Source organism: Chiloscyllium plagiosum, chromosome 13, assembly GCF_004010195.1.
Source record: "Chiloscyllium plagiosum isolate BGI_BamShark_2017 chromosome 13, ASM401019v2, whole genome shotgun sequence".
Classification (NCBI taxonomy): domain Eukaryota; kingdom Metazoa; phylum Chordata; class Chondrichthyes; order Orectolobiformes; family Hemiscylliidae; genus Chiloscyllium; species Chiloscyllium plagiosum.
Window position 1 is genome coordinate 12,467,344 of NC_057722.1, and position 24,189 is coordinate 12,491,532.

Sequence of the window (24,189 nt, forward strand, 5' to 3'; positions counted from 1 at the left end):
ACATATCCCTGGGATCTACTTATTGCCCAGTGCCATATTTCTTTTATTTATCATTCACTGTCCAGTGCCATGTTTCCTCTAATACGCATTCACTGCCCCATGTCATATTATACCCCTCCAGTGCCAAACCAGTGGAGACCACTAGGTGCTCAGTGCCACATCTGACTGGTAAATGATAACTTCTCAGTGCCATCTTCTCCTAGGTTAATATTCATTGCCAAGAGTCATATTCTCGTGATAATTACTTATTTTGCAGTGATAGATGTTCCTGATGGAATGATTTTAGAGTGTTCTGAATTCAACTCTCACTAGCTCCAACTCCAGCCACAAACTAAGGGTAACTCATGCACCAACATACAAGTTGTAATAAATTTCACTTTAAAAGCAGTGCCTGGTTAACAGGCTGTAACCAGCACTTCCGCTGCTTTCAATTTTCCAACATTCGCTTGTCTCTCCACGTACAGCTTACCCCATCTTCATCTTCAATTATATCTTTAGCAATTGAGGCCAATGTTGTCCACTTGCAGTTGTTGGTTGCTCTCACAGCACAGCGCTTGTGAGCTTTGAACTTGCACACTGTGAATCAGAAAGGAGAAGATACACAAGAGTTTTCAGTAGCTATTGTATACAAAAATATTTCATTTGAGAGGCAGTGGGGTAGGATGGTCAGACAATCTGGTGCTCAGCTTTGATGGGGACTCCCAAGGTGGACCCTCTTACATGTCTCTCCCTCATGAGGATGTTGTCAGGACGCTCCGTTTCTTCCTGGTCAAAAGGCCTGAACCGTCCTTGTCCACCCCTGGTCTCATTTAGAACACCAGAAACATCCACATCTACAGGATTATTAGCCATCATTTCCATCATCTTTTAGCAGAATGCTATCACCAGACATATATTCCCCTCCATTCCCTTGTCAGCCTTCTGCAGGAACTGTCCCTTTTGGGATACCTTGGTCCATTCCTCCTCCACTCCCAAAGCATCCCCACACCTCCACATACCCATGCAATCATAGAACATGCAACTCTGCTCGTATACTTTCTCCCTCCTCACTATCCAAAGCACCAAACACACCTTCCAGGTGAAGCAGTAATTTACCTGCACTTCACTCAATCTAGTCTACTGTATTTGCTGCTCACAATGTGGTCTTCTCTACACTGGGGAAATGAAGTACAGACTGGGGAATTACTTTGCAAAACATCTACGGCCTGTCTGCAAAATGACTGAATTTTCTGCTGCCAACCACTGCAACACACTACCACATTCCTTGGGCAACATTGCTGTCTCAAGCTTACTCCATTGTTCCAGAAAAGTTCAGTGCAAGCTTGAAGAACAGCACCCCATTTTTTTGTTTGGAGATGTTGCAGTCTTTAGGACTCAATATTGAGTTCAAGAATTTTAGAGCAAGAGCACCTTCTCTCATGTCCTTACTCAAACCGCCACACACTAGGCCTTGTCATTACTTAGGCTGCTACTGCAAACAACCTATTGTCAGCCACTAATGGTCCCAATTCGCAGCTACTGATTCTCCCAGACTGACCTCTACCTATTCTTTTGTCTACCTAGTCACTATTTTCTCTCTCTCTCTCTGGGCTCCATCTCCATCTATCATTAACTCCTTCTCCATCCCTCCACCCCATCTGCAGCAACCTTTTCATAGCTACAATCAATTTTGAAGAAGGGTCATTGGACCTGAAGTGTTAATTCTGCTTTGTGTTCACAGATGCAGACAGACCTGCTGAGGTTTTCTTACAATTTATGTTTTTGTTTGGATCCCATAACTGCCAGCTTATCGATCACCTTTCTTGGTAGATAGTGTACACCCTTCCGAGCATTATTGAATGAGTGGTTGTCATTGGAGTGAAGGCTATCAGAAACTCCAGAGGTGATTGGGAGCCCCTCAGTTTTCAGACTTTGTGTCACTGGGACCTACGCTCTCTTTAATAGGGGACTTATAGGGAAGTTATACTGTATAGCAATTAGGATTCCTTATAAAGTGAAAGCGTCATTTATCATGGCTCCCAAACGATCAAAATCCTTTACAGAAACAGAAACATTCTTAACTGTATCTTTTACAGACACAGAATTACACCACTGAGGTTTGACCACTTAGATTCTTTGTCAAAGAAATGAACTCTTAAGATCTCTTATTGTGGAAGACTCATTTTCAGGAAACTTACAAAAGGAACCTCACAAGTCAAAAAATATTCTTTGAATATTCTCTAAAAAGACATTTTTAAGTTCTGTTGATTCTGTTTTCCTCATAATTATTCCTTGTTTACTTGTCAAAGTTGATTACACAATCCAATAAGTTATACTTAGTGTGGGCAGTACTTAAACAGCTAAACACTAATTCAAATCTAATGTATGATTTATATATGATTTTAACTAAAATGAATCATACCACACTTCCAACGCATTGTCTGATTTGGCAATAAAAAAAAGAATATAAATAGATCAAAATATTCAACAAAAAAAAGTCAAACTCAACAGGAGTAAACAAAGGAAGAATGTGAAAATGAAGGCATTTTTTAAAGTTTTTTTTGAAAGGCTCCTGATTCCACAGAAACAGAAAGAATCCATCCTACTCTCTGAGGAAAGAACTATCCAGTTTCTGCATCACTCTTTGTGAAGAACAATCCTGTGAGCTATGCATTAATACTATCCCAAAGAAACTGATACTTTGTTTATAATGGAAATTATAATTAAACCATCTGTGATAGTCAGACAGGGCAGGGAAAGGACAGGGCCTGGTCAGCTGTTAATCATAAATTCAAGACAAAGGATAAATTCTCAGCGTAAAGGTTTCATGACTGGCTAAGTGAGAGAGCTTTGATTCTTACCTTCACAGGACAATCCATGAGATGTAACCCCTGACAGGGCCTCTCGACACACATTGCAGTATGTTGGCCGTGCGTGTGAGCAGGCATACCAGTTGTGCATCCCTGAGAAATGGTCCATGCTGTACTGGGTTGACTGCATAGGGAAAAGCACGAGGAGAAAGCATAAGAAGTGCTTACCATATACTGTCAGAAAATACATACTACTTGCCAGTTACTCTATTGGATCCAAATCATGGCAACTAGCTTCCAGGATTGCATGATTGTATGGGAGTAGCTGGCAAAATATTGAAGATATGCTCATCTATACAACAACGTGCTTGGAAAAGTTGCAACACATCAGATCGGATTTTTAGAATTCTTATGCCTGGTTGGGCTCCACTCTTTGTGGCTTTACCTGTTGGATGCTGTATTTGTAATGTGAGCATGAAAGCAGACAAATATTCTTAGTTAGTTACCATGTTGTTCTTTACTCTAATGCTGTGTATAAGGTCACAAAGGAGAACAAATCCAATATTAGTTCTGACACAAACTGTTTTAAACAAACATACACTGCTCAATGTGCATGATCATAGTGCAAATTGCGTAACTCAATGAGGACAACACTCCTTCCCTTTGTAAATCTGTCAGTCACTTGCTCAATTAGGGTGTTGTGATGGATTATAAGATAGGCCAAATTCCACCTTGACTATACTATTACACGGAAGCAATAACAATACATGCTTTATAAGCAAGCTTTTTAAAAATGTTGATTTATCCTCCTTTGAAGGATAAAACAATTTTAAACTATACTGAGGAGGCAGGAAGTAAAAGTAGTCTCCCTTGAGCATACAGGGCATGATGTTTTGTGTCACACATTAGGCCAGTGAGCCAAAAGGTGGTAACCACGAGCACTAACGTGGCACAGTGAAGCAAGTGGTTACCATGAAAATTAATAGTTCTTAGTTCAAGCAAGAATTGATTATGGGTGACTATTGTTACCGGAATAAACAGACCTTTTATCCCAGTTGTGCTCCAAAGTTTTGAAATGCCACTGTTAGAATATCGCGTGCAATTCTGGTCTGCTTCGATCAGAAAGATGCTGCGAAACTTGAAAGGGTTCAGAAAAGATTAACAACAAAGTTGTCAGGATTAGAGGATTTGAGCTATAGGGAGAGGCTGAACAGGCTGGGTCTGTTTTTCCTGGAGCGTCGGAGGCTGTGCGGTGACCTTATAGAAGTTTACAAAATCATGAGGGCATCGATAGGATAAATAAACAATGTCTTTTCCCTGGGGTCGGGGAGTCCAAAACTAGAGGGCATAGGTTTAGGGTGAGAGGGGAAAGATATAAAAGAAATCTAACGGGCAACATTTTCACGCAGAGGGTGATACGTGTATAGAATAAGCCGCCAGAGGAAGTGGTGGAGGCTAGTACAATTGCAACGTTTAACAGGCATTTGGATGGGTATATGAATAGGAAGGGTTTGGAGGGATATGGTCTGGGTGTTGGGAGGTGGGACTAAATTGGGTTGGGATATCTGGTCGGCATGGATGGGTTGGACCGAAGGGTCTGTTTCCGTGCTGTCCATCTCTATGACTCTAAATGTTGTGTCATCTGCAGGAATAAAGAACCTAACAGAATAGGTGAGAAATTCTGAGAAAGATGGAGTGAAAGCTAGAATTCCTGACTTATATACAAATCAACAATGCATGGAAAAGCAGGCGGGAGTCTTAAAATAGGAGTTTGAGGAATTAGGTGCCAGTAGCAGCTAGGGGACTAGCAGATAAGAAAGCCAAGGAAAAACTAGTCAACTGAGTTATCTTCACACCAATGTCAGAAGTGGAACTGGAAGCACAAGTCCAGTGAGAACAGTGAGAGTTAGGAGGAATAAAAGAGAGCTGGCTGTACCCTGGACACCAGTGGGATCTAAACACAAGAGATTATACAATATTGGATATTGGAAGGCAACAAAAATGGTGGTAATCAAGATGGAAGGGAAGAGTGATTAAACTATTAATAAAGTACATAATGACAGTATTACAAAGCGGAATTACTAAGTGGAAACACAATGGGTAGAATTAAAGAGAAAAGTATTGAAAATGCTGGTCTGAGTTTTCATAGATCTGTTTGAGAGGAACGGATGGAATGAAGATTCAGAAGAGTTCTAGGTGGAAGACAGTAGCAATAAATGGAAACCTAAGCTGTACATGAACAGAAAAAAAACCTAATATTCTGAGAAGGAACTCAGTTGAATTTTCTTTAGCCATCTATATGGTACTTCTTTACCATGTGGAATATGGTTGGATTTAGCTTGATTTAGATGGTCCCGACAATTGAACTGCTGCCAGAACTCTCTTTCCAGCTCCAGATATGGAGGAGGGCCAGCTGGTCAGTAAGGTAGGTGATGGCCTAGTGGTATTATCGCAAGACTGTTAAACCAGAAACCCAGGTAATGTTCTGGGGAACGAAGGATCAAATCCCACCGTAGAATGTGAATTCAATAAGAATTGGGAAATAAGAGTTTAATTATGACCATAAAACCACTGTCATTTCTCAGGAAAAACCCATCTACTTCACTAGTGTTCTTTAGGGAAGGGAATCTGCTGTCCTTACCTGGCCTGGCCTACATGTGACTGTAGACGCACAGCAATGTGGTTGATTCTCAACTGCCCTCTGGGCAATCAGGGATGGACAATAAATTATGGCCTAGCCAGTGACACACTCATTCCATGAATGAATAATAAACAAATCTGTCACCCTGAAATGCTTCAAAGCCTAGATCCTGATCATTGCTTCAATCACACTGAATCTGTAAAATCTCACCAGATTTCCCACCTGCCACAAGTGTCCTTAATGTCATTGTGTAATTTGCAGTCATCAGTTCACATTCACATTCCTGAAGGTGCAGCAATTGCTGCCTTTCAGGCACCTCACCTCAAAGTGATCCCTGCTCTGGATAGTTTTCATTGCTGCAATCCAATCTTCCATCTCCTTGCGGTTTTCAGCACACAAGATCAGCTTTCGAAAAGGGGTAATTATCTGCAAAATCAAGTATATACCGGGCTACGTAAAAACAATTTCTCCACTGACACTATCAGTAAAGATCTATAGATCAAACCTAGAAGAACATTCAACATTTTCAAGTTAAATTTGTATTGCAGTTGACATTTCACAACTAGCCTCTAAATGCCATCAGCAGATTATCTTCATAGAAGGGTTTTCTGTTTGGAAGGCAGTAGGGACTAAGCAATTGAACTTAATAGTACTGGATCAGCTGGTAAAGATTAGGCAGGATACCTGTTCCAGATGACTAGTGAATCCCACTGAACCTTGAAGTGTGAAGGCATGTGGACAGTCAAGTGACAATGCAAATGGAGTCAGTTATGGTGCTGCTCAAGGAAGAAGTGCCCTTTGATATGTATTGTTGGGTATGTTCATGATGAAATGATCCTTTAGAGATTGGCACGTGAGGTGTTGTTCCCAGGTATCAGCCAAAATGTTCAGGATTGGAGGCAGAGAATCACTGCCAAAGGATTTTTGACATAATTAAAACATATAATAAGAGTAAGCTGCAAAAATGTATCACTCTGAAAATTCCCTCGGGACATTTCACATTAAAAAGAAATGGTTTTTGTAAAATATTCTGACAACACTTTCAGACGAATAAGTTGGATTTCTGGTAGACAAAATAGCAGGCAGAGAATTCCATCACCAATAGATCCAACCCTGAAATGAACAAAGTATATGGGCCTGTTGACTCTCCATTCCCAAAGAGACTGCCTGTTGGTTCCTTGTCTCACAATAATGGCACATGCGGGCTATATCCCTTAAACTGTCTGTGTCTGTTGGCTCTCTTGTTCAGACTGACGTCTGTTGACTCTTTCACACCAACAGTGTCTGTCGGCTGCCTCTCCTCATAGTGACAATGCCTGTTGGCTATGTCTCTGACATTGACAGTGCTTCTTGGCTAACTTCGTGTGACCATCTCCGGCGTACTGACAGTGCCCGTTGTCTCTCTCTCCCTGACACTGACAGTGCCCGTTGACTCTCTCTCCCTGATGCCGACAGTGCCCGTTGTCTCTCTCTCCCTGACAGTGACAGTGCATGTTGGCTCTCTCTCCCTGACAATGACAGTACCCGTTGGCTCTCTCTCCCTGACGCTGACAGTGCCCGTTGGCTCTCTCTCTCTGACGCTGACACTGCCCGTTGGCTCTCTCTCCCTGACACTGACAGTACCCGTTAACACTCTCTCCCTGACTCTGACAGTGCCCGTTGGCGCTCTCACTCTCTGACGCTGACAGTACCTGTTGGCTCTCTCTCCCTGATGCTGACAGTACCCGTTAACACTCTCTCCCTGACGCTGAAAGTACCCGTTGGCTCTCTCTCCCTGACGCTGACAGTACCCGTTAACACTCTCTCCCTGACGCGGACAGTACCCGTTAACACTCTCTCCCTGACGCTGACAGTACCCGTTAACACTCTCTCCCTGATGCTGACAGTACCTGTTAACACTCTCTCCCTGATGCTGACAGTGCATGTTGACTCTCTCTCCCTGACGTTGAGTGCCTGTTAACACTCTCTCCCTGATGCTGACAGTGCCAGTTAACACTCTCTCCCTGACGCTGACAGTACCCGTTGGCTCTCTCTCCCTGACGCTGACAGTACCCATTGGCTCTCTCTCCCTGACGCTGACAGTACCAGTTAACACTCTCTCCCTGATACTGACAGTGCCCGTTAACACACTCTCCCTGATGCTGACAGTGCCTGTTGACTCTCTCTCCCTGATGCTGACAGTGCCTGTTGACTCTCTCTCCCTGACGCTGACAGTGCCTGGTGCCTGTCTCGCCAACATTCTCTCCTTCTCACTGACAGTGCCTACTGGCTCTCACTCTGACACTGATAGTGCTTGTTGGCTGTCTCCCTGAAACTGTCTCCCTCTCTCTATCGCTTAGATTGACATTATCTTCACTCTATATCACTTAGATTGGCAGTGCCTACTCTCTTTGTCCCTTAGACAGACAACATCTTTTGCTCTTCTCCTCACATGTACAGTGTTGATTGGTTCATTTCATCACACTGACAGTGCCTGTGGGAGCTTTGCCTCGCGCAGAGCCTGCTGGCTCTTTCCATCGTACTAGCAATGCTTGTTGGCCATGGCAATACTAAGGGAGAAATAACTGAACTGCACTAGGTATGGCTTGGAAAGAAGTCACCTACTATCATCTCATTAAACACCTTGTCCCGTTCCTTTCCGATCTACACCTGCAACTCTTCCAATAACTTTCATGACTGGCTTCATGGCCTCGATGTCTTCTTCCCACTAGGGATATCCATCCCCTGTACAACTCAATCTAAAATCACAAAGAACTGAGAGCTTTTTAACACTTTTTTGAATACAGGCTCAACCAGACTCCATGCACACATCCTCTGCCTCATGTTGATAAACTTCCCCTCTGACTATACTCATTCCTTTAAATAAAAGGCACAGATTCTCTAGCAATGCCAATCTGTTTGTGTGATACAAGGTATATTCTTTGTTCCTGTCCTACTCATGTCCATTTCCTCACTTCATTTCCGTACTGGTCTAGTTTGGATCAACAATTTCAGAAACTTCACTTAATATTTAAGCCCTCTTCTTGCTTTCAGCTGATTCATTTCCAAATTCTTCCTTCCTTTAATTCTCAGTCATCATTTCTGGGGACAGTCTGATAACCAACATCCCTTAAAGCCCACTAGCTCTGACAGCTACATTGGCTACTTCCTCATAACCTACTTTCTAAAGCAACTCTTGTTGCCTTCTTCAGTTTTCTCAATTCTCTTCTGACATTGTTGCCTCTGTTTTGCCTTCCTTTTCTCTCAACTGAAAATTCCCTTCCACCATGATTGACAGAGTCTATGATCACTCCTGTCCATTTCTCACAGTTTTGCCAAGCTACAGTAGGGTTCCCAATGTGCTCACCTTCTAGCACTCATATCTTCACATTCACCCACCAGTGTGCTAAACACCTTCCCCTACACTTTAAGGTCATTCCCTCTTGGACACCTGGTTACATTCTTCAATCAGCCCCAGGATTCAATCCCCTACCTTTGGCACATCCCTATACAACACAACAAACACAGCATCTGTCCTATCACAGCATTTTTTCCCCTCACTGTTCCGGTAAAACAGTGTTGCACATCTTACTCTTGTAATTTAGTGTACTGTACTGTATTCACTGTTGATAAAAACATAAGCTTTGAGCATCTCCTTCCATCATAAGTGCCCAGGTACTCACCATTGTATTTTTCCATCCCAATTCCACTTTGACTTCTCAATTTTTAAATTTGTTGTAATGAAGCAAACAAAATCTTAAGAACTGGCACTTCACCTTTTGATGAGGTGCTGTACAGCTTTCTGGACTCAATACTTAAAGTTTCAAAAATTTCTCACATTCATTCACAGGCAATTTACCAAAATTGGCTCTGCTGCTGCTGCCATTTAGAACAACTCTGTATCTTAGCGGTGTCTTTACCATCTGCTTTTGTCCTGCAATATTTTTAATCTCTCCTATATTCCATCCAATCAGAGATCTTTCATTCTGTCCTTTTCTCTTGCCATTCTTGCTTAAAGATGGAAATGTGTTGCTGGAAAAGCGCAGCAGGTCAGGCAGCATCTAGGGAACAGGAGAATCGACGTTTCGGGCATTAGTCCTTCTTCAGGGACATTCTTGCTTAAACCTTGTCGTAACATCTTCAGTTCTAATGATATGTTATCGAACTGAAATGGTAACTCAGTTTCTTTCTCCTGGGAAACTGTCGGAGTCACTGAGTGTTTCCAGCAATTTGTTTTTATTTCAGATTTCCAGGATCATCAATAATTTGCTTTTATTATAGGTGTAAATTACTCTCCTGGTTCCCTGTCATTTACCCACCCCCATTAGTTTGAGGAAGTTCTTCAAACCCTGAGTTATCAGAGTCAAGATAGCATTTCACCACGCAGTTAATGATAATTTCTTAAGATTGATTACTTTTCTTGTTACGTGGTTGGTGGTTTGTAACACCTTTTAACTCATACCATGAAACACGAGTAAGACCTATTCTGCTCAACCAAGTGGAAAGGATCATTCTTCACATCGGAACTGAGTCTGATCGCTGACCTAAAGATGATATCAGCACCGTTATATTTAGCATGATGGTGATGAACGTAAGTGTGATTGGCAGCCTTATTTTTGCACCTTCCTTTGCTCATATCCTATAATAAACCACATCAGAAATTAAACCACTCTAACATTTTCCATTCAGATGTTTTTCAAAGAAATCTTTAAAGCTCGATGTGGCCTGACTATCGCTGCAAAACCCAAACTCACAATGACTGGGTGCCCAAATCTGAACAATTACAATACTAACGGTTGGACTGTTACAGTGTAAATGCTGCAGTGTCCTGTTCCTAATCTAGAACATGACAGAAAGCAGGAATCTCACGTGAAAATGAAAGTGGTATGAAATGCTTCGAACAGCGGCAGGTTTTCTCAGTCACCTAAATTCAGACATCAGATCAGCTTGAAACGCAAATCTCAAGTTGGCATTTAACCAGGCCTAAATCTGAGTCAGAAGTTAGAACTGAGCACAGCTCAAAAAACTGAGTTCCTCAACTAGCTACCTACCATCCAGATACACATAATGTGAATGTTATGTGACTCGTCTTTCAGAATGTTGCAGCAAAAATAAAAGAAAATCTTAGCATTGATAAGCCTGACATTATGTCTTAGTTTAAATGTTATTGTAAAAGTAACTAGTTCTTGAAGCCAATTCCTGAGCGTGTGAGGGCAGTAATACAAAACCCCATTTACACGAGCAGCATTTTATTTGCTCGCACCTGTGCTGGTCAAAAGCAGCAGGACAGACGAGAATGCATGGTGGACCTAAACACAAATACACAATTCATAACCACATACTGAAGTAATTTGTTTACCACCCTTTGCTTATTACCACCTCACATGTCATTCTGCACAACAGAGATTGCGTACTTCTCATTCTCTTAATTTACAAATAGTCACACTGTCCAGCTTATTATGCCATAGTTTCACTGACAATGCCCAAACAAAATGAGGAGAATGCTGCCTCTTTACTCAATGTTGTGGTTTTAAATAAATTTTAAATACCTCATAAATACTATCCCCTTCCATTTGTACTAAATGGATTGCAATTCAAGTTTATAAAACTAGCCCTCACAATTTAATCCTCTAAGTTTGAAAACAGTCTGCATCATATCAACCAAACTGTGATTGTGCTGCAGGCTACTGCTGCAACAATGCTGAGTGTGCCTCGAAGAGCCATGTTTCTCCATGCACACGGCTCTACTGGTAAAGAGAAGCATTTGAATCTGACAATGAAACTGCTACTATATGTTCCAGGTAAAGGCAGTCAAGCAACTCTTTGACATTATTTCCTCCTGTATCCAAAGTCAGTAATTGTTAATTTCTGTGTGGTTCTTTAGTGCTGCAAACCCCACCATTTTCACAGCACTTTATGTGTCAGTCTTTTCTAAACTGTTTTGCACGGATGTACTAAGTTATTCAAATGTGGAAATCATTTCAACATCAAACTCGATTCTACACTCATTCAACTAACGCATGTTCACATTGTCCAGTTATTTATAGTGCTATTTACTCAGATTTGCAAAACAAAATGAGAGTTGATACACTTTGTCAAACCTTTTGGATCAATCAGGATCGGTGCTGGGTCCATTCCTTTTTGTGATTTATATAAATGATTTGATGTAAACCTAGTTAGTAAGTTTGCAGATGACACTAAAATTAGAGGTGAAGCACACAGCAAAGAAGGTTACCTCAAAATACAATGGGATCTCGATCAAATGGGCCAATGGGCTGAGGAGTGGCAGATTGAGTTTAATTTAAATAAATTTGCTGCATTTTGCAAAGGCAAATCAGGGCAGCACTTATACAGTTAATGGTAACTCCTGCGGAGCTTTGCTAAACAAAGAGACTCCAGAGTGCAAGTTCATAGTTTCTTGAAAGTGGAATTGTAGGTAGATAGAATAATGAAGGCGGCGTTTGGTATGCCTGCCGTTATTGGTCAGTGTGTTGAGTATAGGAGTTGGGAGGTCATATTGTGGCTGAATGGGACATTGGTTAGGCCACTTTTGGAGTATTCTATGCAATTCTGGTCACTCTGCTAAAGCAAAGACTTTGTGAAACTTGAAAGGACTCAGAAAAGATTTACAATGATGGTGCCCCGGGTTGGAGGTTTTGAGCTACAGGGAGAGGCTGAACAGGCTGGGGCTGTTTTCCCTGGAGCATCAGAGGCTGAGGGATGACCTTATAGAGGTTTATAAAATCTTGAGGGGCATGAATAGGGTAAATAGGCAAGGTGTTTTCCCTGAGGTAGGGGAGGCCAAAACTAGATGGCATAGATTTAAGGTAAGAGGGGCAAGATATAAAAGGGACCTAAGGTGCAGTTTTTTCACACAGACAATGATACGTGTATGGAATGAGCTGCCAGAGGAAGTGGTGAAGGTTAGTATGATTACAACTTTTCACAGGCATTTGGATGGCTATATGAATGGTAAGGATTTAGAGAGATATGGGCCAAATTATGGCAAATGGGACTAGAATTTTCTATGACATTTGGTCGGCATGGACGAGTTGGACCGAAGGGTCTGTTTCCATGTAACTCTATCAACAAGTGTGACCCAACTTGTGCAGAACCTACTTTCTTCACCCCATCACTTATATCTTTAGTTATCTTGATGACAAAACTGTAATTCTTGCAAAAAGCCTTTTAGTCTCTCCACCTCACCTTCTTTAAGGCACTCCTGTAACGTTTCCCACATTAAAACTGAAGTTCAAAGGGATGAAATATTTTGTGACATCCTGAGGACACAAACAGCACTATGTAAATGCAAGTCCACCTTCCTTTCCTAAAACCTATCTTATTGACCAAGCTAATAATGACCTTCTTTGGCTGAACACCAAATTTTGTCCGATTACACTTTTGTGAATTGTTTTGGGATATTTTAATCACTTAAAAGCAATCTGTAAACGTAAGCTGCTTTTGTAGGTAAAATGCAATCATCTTGTCTGAAAACGGACTTCAATCAGGCTTTAGTTACATTTTCATTTTTAAACCCCAGAAAAACTTCTAGATTAATGCCATAAGGAAGACTGCTAATTCCACCTCTGCCAGATGGACTGACTCTGCCCTTGCCTCAGTTCGTTTGTTGCTGATATCTTCATCCATGTATTTGTCATCTCTCGACTTAACTATTTCAATATCCAGGTTAGCCTCGGACATTCTCTGGATGAATAAATGTTTTCTCCCATTACCTCTCAACCTTCTACCCCTTACCTAAAATCTCTTGTTGTTGAGGCTCTACTGTTTTCCAGAGATGTTTTTTTTTAATTCATATTTAGAAATAGCCCCCAGTATGTTCAAATAAAATCCAAAGTCTCTGCGGCCTATTTTTTTTCATATCTTTTAAAATCCAAGCCTCACTCTTGCAACAGATCACTGACAATAAATGTGCCAAACCACCACAGTGACTACACATACAAAACCAGAACGTTAATAATGAAGATATGGACATGTCAATTTTCACAAAGTCTTTATTCAACACCCTTACTGTTGGCTTGTCCCAATAATACATACACCAATACTTTAATTTTATAGCTGTTCATTGACATAATTTAAAGAGGTGGCCATAAATCTCAAGAATCATCAACATAAAACAGATAATGCTTTCATGAAGCTTTTTCAATGAATCACAAAATAATTTCAGGATCTAGTTGACTGAATTGACCAAAATAAACTATTTTAGAAAAGTGGCAGCAGCTATTGCTAACTTACAACTTAAAGCTACAATATCCTGAAAGACTCGGGCAGCACGATGGCTCAGTGGTTAGCACTGCTGCCTCACAGCACCAGGGTCCCAGGTTCGATTCCAGTCTCGGGCAACAGTCTGTGTGGAGTTTGCACATTCTCCCCGTGTCTGCGTGGGTTTCCTCCGGGTGCTCTGGTTTCCTCCCACAGTCCAAAGACGTGCAGGTCAGGTGAACTGCCCATGCTAAACTGCCCATCATGTTAGGTGCATTAGTCAGACGGAAATGTGTCTAGGTGCGTTACTCTTCAGAGAATCAGTATGGACTGTAGGGAATCTAATCTAATCTAATGAAACTGTAATTGCTGGTAGAATGATAAGTAGCTGAATGATGCTTAGAGATAGAAAAGTCAGTTCTGGCTTGAGAGGCAGAAATGCAAACATCCTGCTACTTTGTCTTTCAAATCAAGAGACAAACCCATACAAATTATGATATTTAGTCTCAAAAGTATGAGTTATTTTTACTCAAACTTAAAACAATACAGACTGGCAATTGGTTTATAAATACTTATTTAGTTTCTAACAAGTTACATGAAGCTGGGGCTTACCAGATGGTTCACACCTGTCGGCTCTGTTAATGAGATGGCAGCCTTATGATCGTCTGAACTACAGTGAGTTTATCTTATCTTGTCTGTGATGATAAAAGCAAGCCCATAAGATGGTACTCAAAGGTACTTGATCTCCACACACCACTGTCCCAAAGTAAGTGTCATCCTGCTTACATTTCAAACTAAGGCTTATTAATATTCCCATAAGAAAGCAAATTGAGTTTCATGCTTCCATATTTGTTCTTTCTGCACTTTTGATTATTGGAGTGTGAACTCCTTGCTTTTGGTCTTGTGGCTAATATTGCTAAAACTATTTCCCTATCTTGTCAGTTGATTTTGGATAGTTGTTTTTGTGTATTTATAATTCTATTATAGGAACACAATAGTAGATCTTACAATTTAAATATAGGAAGCCAAGATACAGATGTCACCCTAGAGTAATGAGAACCATAAATGCACCAAATACAAAGGCAAGGTTAGGTATAAATGGAGACCTGATAACGGAGTCAAGACTCAAGTTAATCTAAAGTTTAGTCGTTACTGAATCTCCTGACTTTGGGTCACATATATGAAAAATGCTCTTTTCTAGGAACATGCTTTATCCCTACCTCTTTGCTTTATACTGCTATAATTGACCATGCTGCTCACTTACTATGAGTGCATGTGTTCTCCACTTTCCAATAAAAGCTCAAAAATCTTCAAATATCCTGCAATCAGTATCTTTAACGTGACCGAATATGAATATTTAATATAAAATAAAATCTTCAGAGTTAAGTAAACATTTTCTGAGAAGTACCTGAAAACAACTTTTTCATATTTGTTCAAGGGTAGGTGGTGCTGTCGTGGTAATATTACTAGACTATGAATCCAGAGGCCCTAAAATAATATTCTGAGAAGATAGATTTGAATCCCACCATGGTAGAAAAATGAATTCAATAAAAAATTGAGAATTAACAAACTAACTTAATGGCAACCATGTAATCCTTGTTGATTGCCGTAAGGCCCATCTGGTTCAATTCCATTAGAGGAGGAAATGTGTCATGTTTACTTGGTGTGGACTACATGTTACCCTAAAGTAGAAATGTGGTTGGTTATTAACTGCCCTTGGAAATGATCTAGTCTGTCACTCAGTTCCAGGCATTCAGATTTGAAAACAAATACTGGCCTTGTTAGCTATGCCCACATCCCATGCAAGTATATAAAAAATGTAGGACATGCATTCCGAGGAAGTTGTGAATTTGCAAGAGAGTCTTGATTTTACTGACAAATTAAAAGCTATTTGAGGAAGGAATAGGCACTGAATAGGTGGAAAAACTATATTAGCAGAACACGATCCAATATGATAAAAGACAGTACATTCAGGAGTCAACCTGGAATTTCCTTTTTAACTTTTCCTGCTAGACTGAAAGCTAAGACTTCCTAATCCCTGTGAATTTGGTTTGTGTGTCCTCGTGAACCACTTCCCTCAAAGTGATGTGAATTTGCATATTTTCTAAGTACAGATTTGGCAAGATCAGTGTTGGTGTACAAATTATTACATGCCCAGCTAGGCAAATGAACAGTCATTGCAATGAACATCAAAATTTAAGCCAGTGTTCCAAATTTCTATCGTATTTCTGACTAATATACTTTGTTTAAAATAGCTGATTTTGATGAGTACTATAACTGCTGATTTTAAGAGTGTACAAACACCATTATTTTTGTAGATGATTCCAATAAGGAAAACATTGATATTCAGGTTGCTTTGAGATCCATCACCTGGCACCGAACTGAATCTGAATCCAGATCAGAGTAATGGCATAGTGTGACTGTTTGCCTAAGGCACATAGGCTAGTAATCAGCAGGATGATGTTTATACATTCCAAGCAGAAAGCGAAACAAATATGGATATGTGAAGCACACCAGTAAATTCAAACATATATACGTCATTATCTTTTAACCTGACTTCAGTTGATTCAGCTCCATATCAGAAATTGTGGGTTTAATAGTAGAGAACCTAGACTTTAAATGGAAAATCAAATTAGTGCTGGAGTTACATACATTTAAGTGGTAAAGGTTCATGCCTGATAGTAACTGTGAAGTTTTCATGATTGTATGAACTGCATAATGTTTCCACCATCAATTAAGCCCTCAGTTTCACACTTAAAGTACACATGACACTGAATGAAGCCCAATTTATATATCTATAAAATAATAATAAAATTACATATGTTACATACCCATGCAAATGCTTCACATGCAAATCCCATGTTAAGATATACACATTACATTTCTATGACAGCAGTCGCTGTTACTGGCATGGCACTTTTCAACATTAAATCCTGACTTACCGGTTATACTTGTATCAAGAGTGCCGATTCTGTCTCTAATCGCATTCCAAGCCTCGCTGTCGGCTAGTTTTTAAAATATTTCCGACAAAAGTAACTAATTTTATGTTTATTCTTGATCATCGCTGTTCACAATTATTGAGGCTCTGATCTTAGTCTTTTTCCCTTGCTTGATGCTTTTTTTAAAGCATTGGTTTCCTTCGCTATTTTTGATTTGCATTTTCCTGCTCTCGGTACTTTCAGCTTCCTGGTTTATTCAGTGAATTCTGAATTTTCATTATTGTGCCTTCCATGTCTATTTGAAGCCCCATTTCCTGGTTCTTATTAAAAATCCTTCCAGTATTACTAAAGTCACAATTTTGTCCCATTTTTATCAGGCCCGATCCTCACTTCTTTTGCGAAGTACCACATTTTACGCCTTTACTTTTTTTCTGGATTTTTCATTAAGCACTGGTTTCAACCCCCTTTGATTTGGTTTTCTACATCCTTTTGAACTTGGTTGCAATGCCCTGTGTTTTTCTTCACCCAATTTTTTTATGACACCCAAACTTCTATTTGAATCCAGTTGCCTGCTGTTACTGGTTTTGATCTTGTTTTTGTTCTTAAATTGGAATTCCCATTGCTACAGACCTTTAAATTTCAATACTCCATCCTCATCATATTTTTACATTTTCATGGCTGTTTCTCATTCCTTGCTGGCCTGTTCTCTGCATGGTGGCTAAGTTCACTAAGGTGTTGCGGAGTTTTTTGTGGAGTTCAGGGGACTAGTAGTTGTAGGTGCTGCTAAAGCATTCCTGTCTTTGCTTGGAGCTACTGCTCTTTCTTTCTTTCATGCAACTGCTTCCCAGCATGGGGGAGAATATCTCCACTCATACAGACTCAGAGTTCAACGCAAAGCAGGAGGAGATAGGAGATAGAAGGTAGTGGAGGATTGAGCAAAGTGAAGTTTATCGACATAAGCATGATACAGATAACATATTTGGTCTTGAGGTGAACATTGTTACCAGTATTAATGCTGGAGCTTTGACTTTAATAGAGGGAGAGCAGAACTTAACTCTCACCATTTTAGGGAAAGCCATGAAGACAAGCCATTAAAGTTGAGTGGGTAAATTTCCTGAGAGATCAATGCTATTTTCTTTTGGGTGGCTAAGGCACCTGCCCAAATTGGTTAAGTGCCTTAAACTTCATGCAACTCCACATTCAAAGAATCCAATGGCTGTCAATCACTAATTGAAAAAGACATCTGCTCGGTGAAACCCTGTTTGCAGGAAGAGATTTGTTAAAATCATGATTTTAGTACCTGTAGAAGCACCCATGAGAGACTGTCAAATTACAACCTGCACTTACTTGAGTGTCACTGGATATCTTCAGTGAAGACAGACTTTCTACTGTTGGTGACTGCCGCTTTCCGCATGCAACAACAGGCAGCTGGCCAGTGGAGTGTAGAGGAGGTTTAAGAGTTAAAATCAGCTGGGCTCCTCATCACCCAACCAGTTTCCATTTACTTGCCACATACAGGATGTCACATTTTGTAAAAATGTGACGTGAACAAGTCATAGTTAAATAATTTTAAGAAACGCATATCAAATTAGAAAGAAAGTTAGTCATTTCCTGCTGGCACTTACAGCCTGAGGTAATAAGGAGGAGCACTAAATAGGTGTCAATCCAAATTGTAAACTTTAAACAGCTATAATTAGCCTCAAACAATTCAGGTGGCTTCCCAATAGGAAATGATCGGGAGCAACTAAACAAAATAGAACTACTTGAATCCCAGGAATACCTGTAAGCAGTACCACAGCAGATTAGCAAAGTTAATTAAAAAAATCCTTTCTTCACCATAGCGGGTTATTATCTGTCAGCTGTTATCTTAACCAGCCAAGTAAAAGGAGCGAGAGGAACTATCAACTTTAACCAAAACATTTGTTTAAAAATTGCAAATGTTAAAAAGTAGCTTTTGATTCAATTTTCAAATAATTCTTACTCTGTGGCAGAGTCTTATTTCTGAAACTTATTGCTAAACAACTATCAATTACTCGCCTTATGGTGCCTGATCGCCTAAATGTAACTTCTCACAACTATTTAATCACTGGCAATGAATGTCCATATTTATCCATTTACCTCACATACAATGTAGCAACTACATTACCCACATTGACAATTAAGGAGCACAAACATCTTAATAGTTTGGTGTTATTGCTTGGCACGAAAACCAGTTCAGATGTCGCCTCCACTTTAACACACTGAATAGACTGAAACAACAAGTCCTGTTTTCAAGTCTGTTTCTCAGCACAATGCAGTTGTGACTTCTTGCTCTCATCCTGACCATCATCAATAGATCAAATGATAGAGTACTTCCTTCAGGTGTTCATGCATACATCTCACGTTAGTATAATCCCATGAGAAAGTGAGGACTGCAGATGCTGGAGATCAGAACTAAAAAATGTGTTCCTGGACAAAGCTTTCACAAAGGGTCAGTTAGACTTGAAACGTCAGCTTTTTTCTCTCCTCACAGATGCTGCCAGACCTGCTGAGATTTTCCAGCATTTTTTCTTTTGGTATAATCCTATGGCTAGTTATGTAATATTCAAATCAAAACACACTTATGCAAAAGCAATTATTAACTGCGATTGTGACAAACAAACCCACGTTCCTTCCTCTTCAATTTCTAAGACACCTACATGCTTCCTGTGAATTCCTGGTTAGCATTATCAGAGATAAAACCATGTTTTAAACTATGCCACCATGTAATTTGTAGAACAGAAGGTTCATAGAGATAAGAAATTGATGAGGACTATCATTCTATGGAGTATTCAGTAAACGATTCTTTGGGATGTGGCACTGATGGCAAGTCTGGCATATACTGTACAAGCCTAACTGTCATTGACAAAGTGTTTGTGGGCTGTCTTCTTGAACTGATGCAGTTTATATGTTGAAAGCAGTTTATGTAGCTTATGTACTGAAGGTGAAGTTGTTTAGAATTTTGTTATAACGAAGGAATGCCCAAGTCAGGACATGGGCCTTGGAGAGGAACTTGGATGTAATAGAGTTCCCAAATACCTGATACCCTTGGCTTTCTTTATTAAGTTTTGAGGTACTTCTGAAAACAATGCGACAACATACCCTGTAGATAGTACATACTGAAACCATGGTAAGTCAATGTGGCTCATTTAATCATGCTAGAAACTACACACAGTTGTACACAGAGATCTATCCTCTGCAGAAAAAAGGAACAGGTAATGCATCACTGAATTGAACAAAATCACAGTGGACAATAATTTGCTGCTGCATTCTCAATAGGAAAATTTCAACCAATCAGAGTCAACTTTACCAATTAGCACCTTATTCTAGTGCAGGATAAATTGTGATTTTTGAAATTTGACATTCTTGCATTTGACTTGATGAGTGCAAGACAAAGAGAGTCTTGAGAGCATATCTCTCTTTTTCAGCAGCGCTCAAAAATGTAAACCCATGGTTCAGTGGTAGAATTCTCAGTTCAGAAGTTAATCAGGTGTGAATTTAAGTTCCATTCCAGAAATTTAATCACAGAGTCAAGACTGATACTCCAGTTCAATACTAAGGGCATACTGCACTGTTCAAAGAGTGGTCTTTAAAATGAGCTGTTAAATTGAGTCCCTAACTACCCTCTGAAGTGGACATAAAGGATTCCTTGACACTATTTTGAATAAGCACAGGTAAGTTCCACAGAGTGTCTTGGGAAACATTTATCCATCAATCAAAATCTTTGAAAAAGATTTCTGGTCATTATCACATGCTATTTCTGAACGTTGTGTCCTACATTACAACAGTGACTATATTTCAAAAGTACTTCACTGGCTTTGAATTGTTGTGAGATGTCCTCAGGTCATGAAAGACCCTAAAAATACAAACCCTTACTTTTATTAAAACGAAGCTGTGTTTAATACTGTATGGTGTTCCAACTAATAGTCCAGGTTTAAATAAGTGTTGTTTGTTACACCTGCAATAAATATCTATCAATGTTGGCTATTGCATATACTGGAATAAATGATCAATACTATGTGTTACTTTGGGTAACAGTATGTTTAACATTGTGATACTCTGGATTGTTATACCTATTTTCATGTCGTCCAACATGTTGGGTGGCATTATGCACTTAATACACTTCAATACTCTAGGTGCGAACAGCCATTTAATTTTTACACTACTGTGTAATTTACAATTTAATTTATAATTAATGTTGTGCAACAATATGCAGACTAATACATGTTTAATATGGTGTGACACTCCATGTGTGAGAAATTTGATTGAAATATGTATTTTAAGCTGTTCAATACCTGGGCACTAGTACATGTTTAGGCTATGAAATATTTTGATTAACAATCTGGCTGCTCATCCATGTTTATTGTGCGGAAAAGCTTGATGCACCAAAAGAAATATTTAATGTTAAATGATTTGTTGAGTACTGATATTCAACTGATATTGTGTAATACTATGGGTTCTAACACTCACTTTATGCTGTGGAATACTCTGGGCACCAACAACACAATATCTTTAAAGAAAGTTAATTTGAACAACTTTACAAAGGAGTAAAAATACAAAAATACATGCCAAGATAATTAAACAGACATTAGGAGAAGCCTGATCAAAGATTGCAAAGAGGCTTTAATGGAGGAGGAGAGAAGGCATAGGGAATTTGGACAAGATTCCACAGCAGGGGTCCAGAGAACTGAAGACACGGACATCATTGGTTGGTGAAGTGAGATCAGATTCTGAGATACAGAAATCAAAAACAGTTTCAGGACTCGACGAGATTACAATTGGAAATGGGAAAGACCATAAAGGGATGTGAATACAAGGATAAGAATTTTAAGTTTGAGACATTGAGGAATTGAGAGACACTGTATGATCAACAAGATCATAGATGATAGATGAGCAGCGTAGGAAAGCAGTAGTATGAATGAGCTGAAATCTATGTAGATAGGAGATAGAAGACATGTGTAGGAGAGGCAAAGTTACAGTGATCATGGGGGATTTCAATATGCGTGTGAACTGGGAAAATTAGGTTGGCAGTGGATTGCAAGAAAAGGAATTTGTGGAATGTCCACGAGATGGCTTTCTGGAGCAGCTTCTCACAAGGGAATAAGCAATACTGGATTTAGTGTTGTACAATGACGCAGACTTGATAAGGGAGCTTAAGATGAAGGAACCCTTAGGAGGCAGTGATCATAATGTTTGAATTTACTCTGCAATTTGAGAGGGAGAAGATAGAATCAGAAGTAATGGTATTACAGCTGAATATAAAACAAGAGAGGCATAAGGGAGGAGCTGGGTAGAATTGACTAGGAGTGGAGTCTTGCAGGAAAGGCAGTGGAACAGCAATGGCAGGAGTTTCTGGGAGTAATTCAGGAGACACAACAGAGATTCATCCCGAGGGCAAAGAAGCATGGTACAAGGAGGATGAGGCGACCATGGCTGACTATGGAAGTCAGGGATAGCATAAAAGCAAAAGAGAAAGGACAGTGGCTAAGGACAGTGGGTAACTAGAGGATTGGGAAGCTTACAAAGACCAACAGCAGGCAACAAAATAAGAAATAAGGAAGAAGACTGTAAGAGTTTGTTTAGTTTCTTTGTGGGCGGCACGGTGGCACAGTGGTTAGCACTGCTGCCTCACAGCGCCAGAGACCCGGGTTCAATTCCCGCCTCAGGCAACTGTCTGTGTGGAGTTTGCACATTCGCCCCGTGTCTGCGCCCGTTTTCTCCAGGTGCTCCGGTTTCCTCCCACAGTCCAAAACTGTGCGGGTCAGGTGAATTGGCCATGCTAAATTGCCCATAGTGTTACGTGAAGGGATAAATGTAACTAATCTAATATAAAGGGCAAAACAGAGGCAAAAGCAGACATTGGGCCACTGGAAAATGACGCTGGAGAGATAGTAGTGGGGAGCAAGGAAGTGGCTGAGGAACTGAATAATTACTTTGTGTCAATCTTCACAGTGGAAGACAAGAGTAATATCCCAAAAAATCAAGAGTGAGGGGACAGAGTGAAGGATGGTGGCCATCACCAAGGAGAAGGTGCCAGAAAAACCGAATGGCCTGAAGGTGGATAAATCACCTGGACCGGATGGACTACACCCCAGAGTTCTAAGGGAGATAGCTGAAGAGGTAGTGTAGGGGTTAGTGGTGATCTTTCAGGAATTGATAGAATCAGGGAGGGTCCCAGAGGACTGGAAAATTGCTACCTTGATACCCGTTTAAAAAAGGAGTAAGGCAAAAGACGGAAAATTACAGACAGATTAGCTTAATGTTGGTCATGGGTAAGATCTTGGAATCCATTGTGGAGGATGAGATTTTTGAATACTTGGAAGTGTATGGTAAAATAGGAGGAGAAAGTGAGGTCTGCAGATGCTGGAGATCAGAGCTGAAAATGTGTTGCTGGAACAGTGCAGCAGGTCAGGCAGCATCCAGGGAACAGGAGAATCGACGTTTCGGGTATAAGCCCTTCTTCAGGAAGGGCCCTATGGTAAAATAGGGCAAAGTCAGTATTGTTTCATCAAAGGGAGGTCATGCCTGATAAATCTGCTAGAATGCTTTGAGGAAGTAACGAACAGATTAGACCAAAAAGAACCAATGGATGTTATCGACCTGGACTTCTAGAAGGCCTTTGACAAGATGCAGCACAGGATGCTACTGAGTGTCAGATAAGAGCCCACGGTGTTAGAGGCAAGGTGCTAGTACAGATAGAAGCTTGATACAGATACAGAAAACAGAAAGTGGAGATAAAAGGGTTCTTCTCATGCTGACAGCCGGTGACAAGTGGTGTTCCACAAGGCTCAGTGTTGGGACCATAACTTTTCATGTTATACATTAGTGATCTAGGTGAAGGAACTGAGGCTATTCTGGCTAAGTTTGCAGACAATACAAAGATAGTTAAAATGACAGGAAGCATTGAGGTGGCGGGGAGGCTGCAGAAGGATTTGGACAGGTTAGGAGAGTGGGCAAAGAAGTGGGCAGATGGAGTAAAACCTTGGAAAGTGTGAGGTCATGCACTTTGGTAGGAAGAATAGATGCATGGACTATTTTCTAAATGGGGAAAAAAATTCAGAAATCTGAAGTGCAAAGATATGTGTGTCTTCTAGTCCAGGATTCTCTCGAGGTAAATTTGCAGGTTGAGTCAGAAGTTAGGAAGACAAATGCATTGTTGGCATTTATTTTGAGAGGACTTCAATATAAAAGCAAAGATGTACTTCTGAGGCTCGATAAGGCTCTGCTCAGACCACATTTGGAGTATTGTGTGCAGTTTTGGGCCCCATATCTCAGGAAGGATGTACTAGTCCTGGAGCGTGTTCAGAGGAGGTTCATAAGAATATGAGCTGAAAATGTGTTGCTGGAAAAGCACAGCAGGTCAAGCAGCATCCAAGGAGCAGGAGAATCGACGTTTCAGGCATGAGCCCTTCTTCAGGAATGAGGAAAGTGTGCCAAGCAGGCTAAGCTAAAAGGTAGAGAGGAGGGGCGTTGGAAATGTGATCGGTGGAAGGAGGTTAAGGTGAGGGAATAGGCCGGAATGGGGGTGGGGGCAGAGAGGTCAGGAAGAAGATTGCAGGTTAGGAAGGTGGTGCTGAATTCGAGGGTTGGGACTGAGACAAGG

General features: G+C 40.4%; 1 protein-coding gene across 7 annotated transcripts in view; it reads right to left on the minus strand.

Annotated features, from left to right (window-relative positions):
- LOC122555774 (diacylglycerol kinase delta-like) overlaps positions 1-24,189 on the minus strand; it is a 152,516-nt gene that overhangs the window by 62,350 nt on the left and 65,977 nt on the right. For 6 of the 7 annotated variants that reach the window (XM_043701902.1, XM_043701900.1, XM_043701899.1 and 3 more), the window contains 3 exons: positions 5,752-5,856; positions 2,841-2,973; positions 470-576 (listed from right to left, as the gene is read on the minus strand). In XM_043701902.1, the coding sequence (XP_043557837.1) occupies positions 470-576; positions 2,841-2,973; positions 5,752-5,856 (345 nt within the window). Of the gene's footprint in view, positions 1-469; positions 577-2,840; positions 2,974-5,751; positions 5,857-17,915; positions 18,014-24,189 lie in introns of those variants that run through there. The other variant, XM_043701904.1, reaches the window with a different exon arrangement.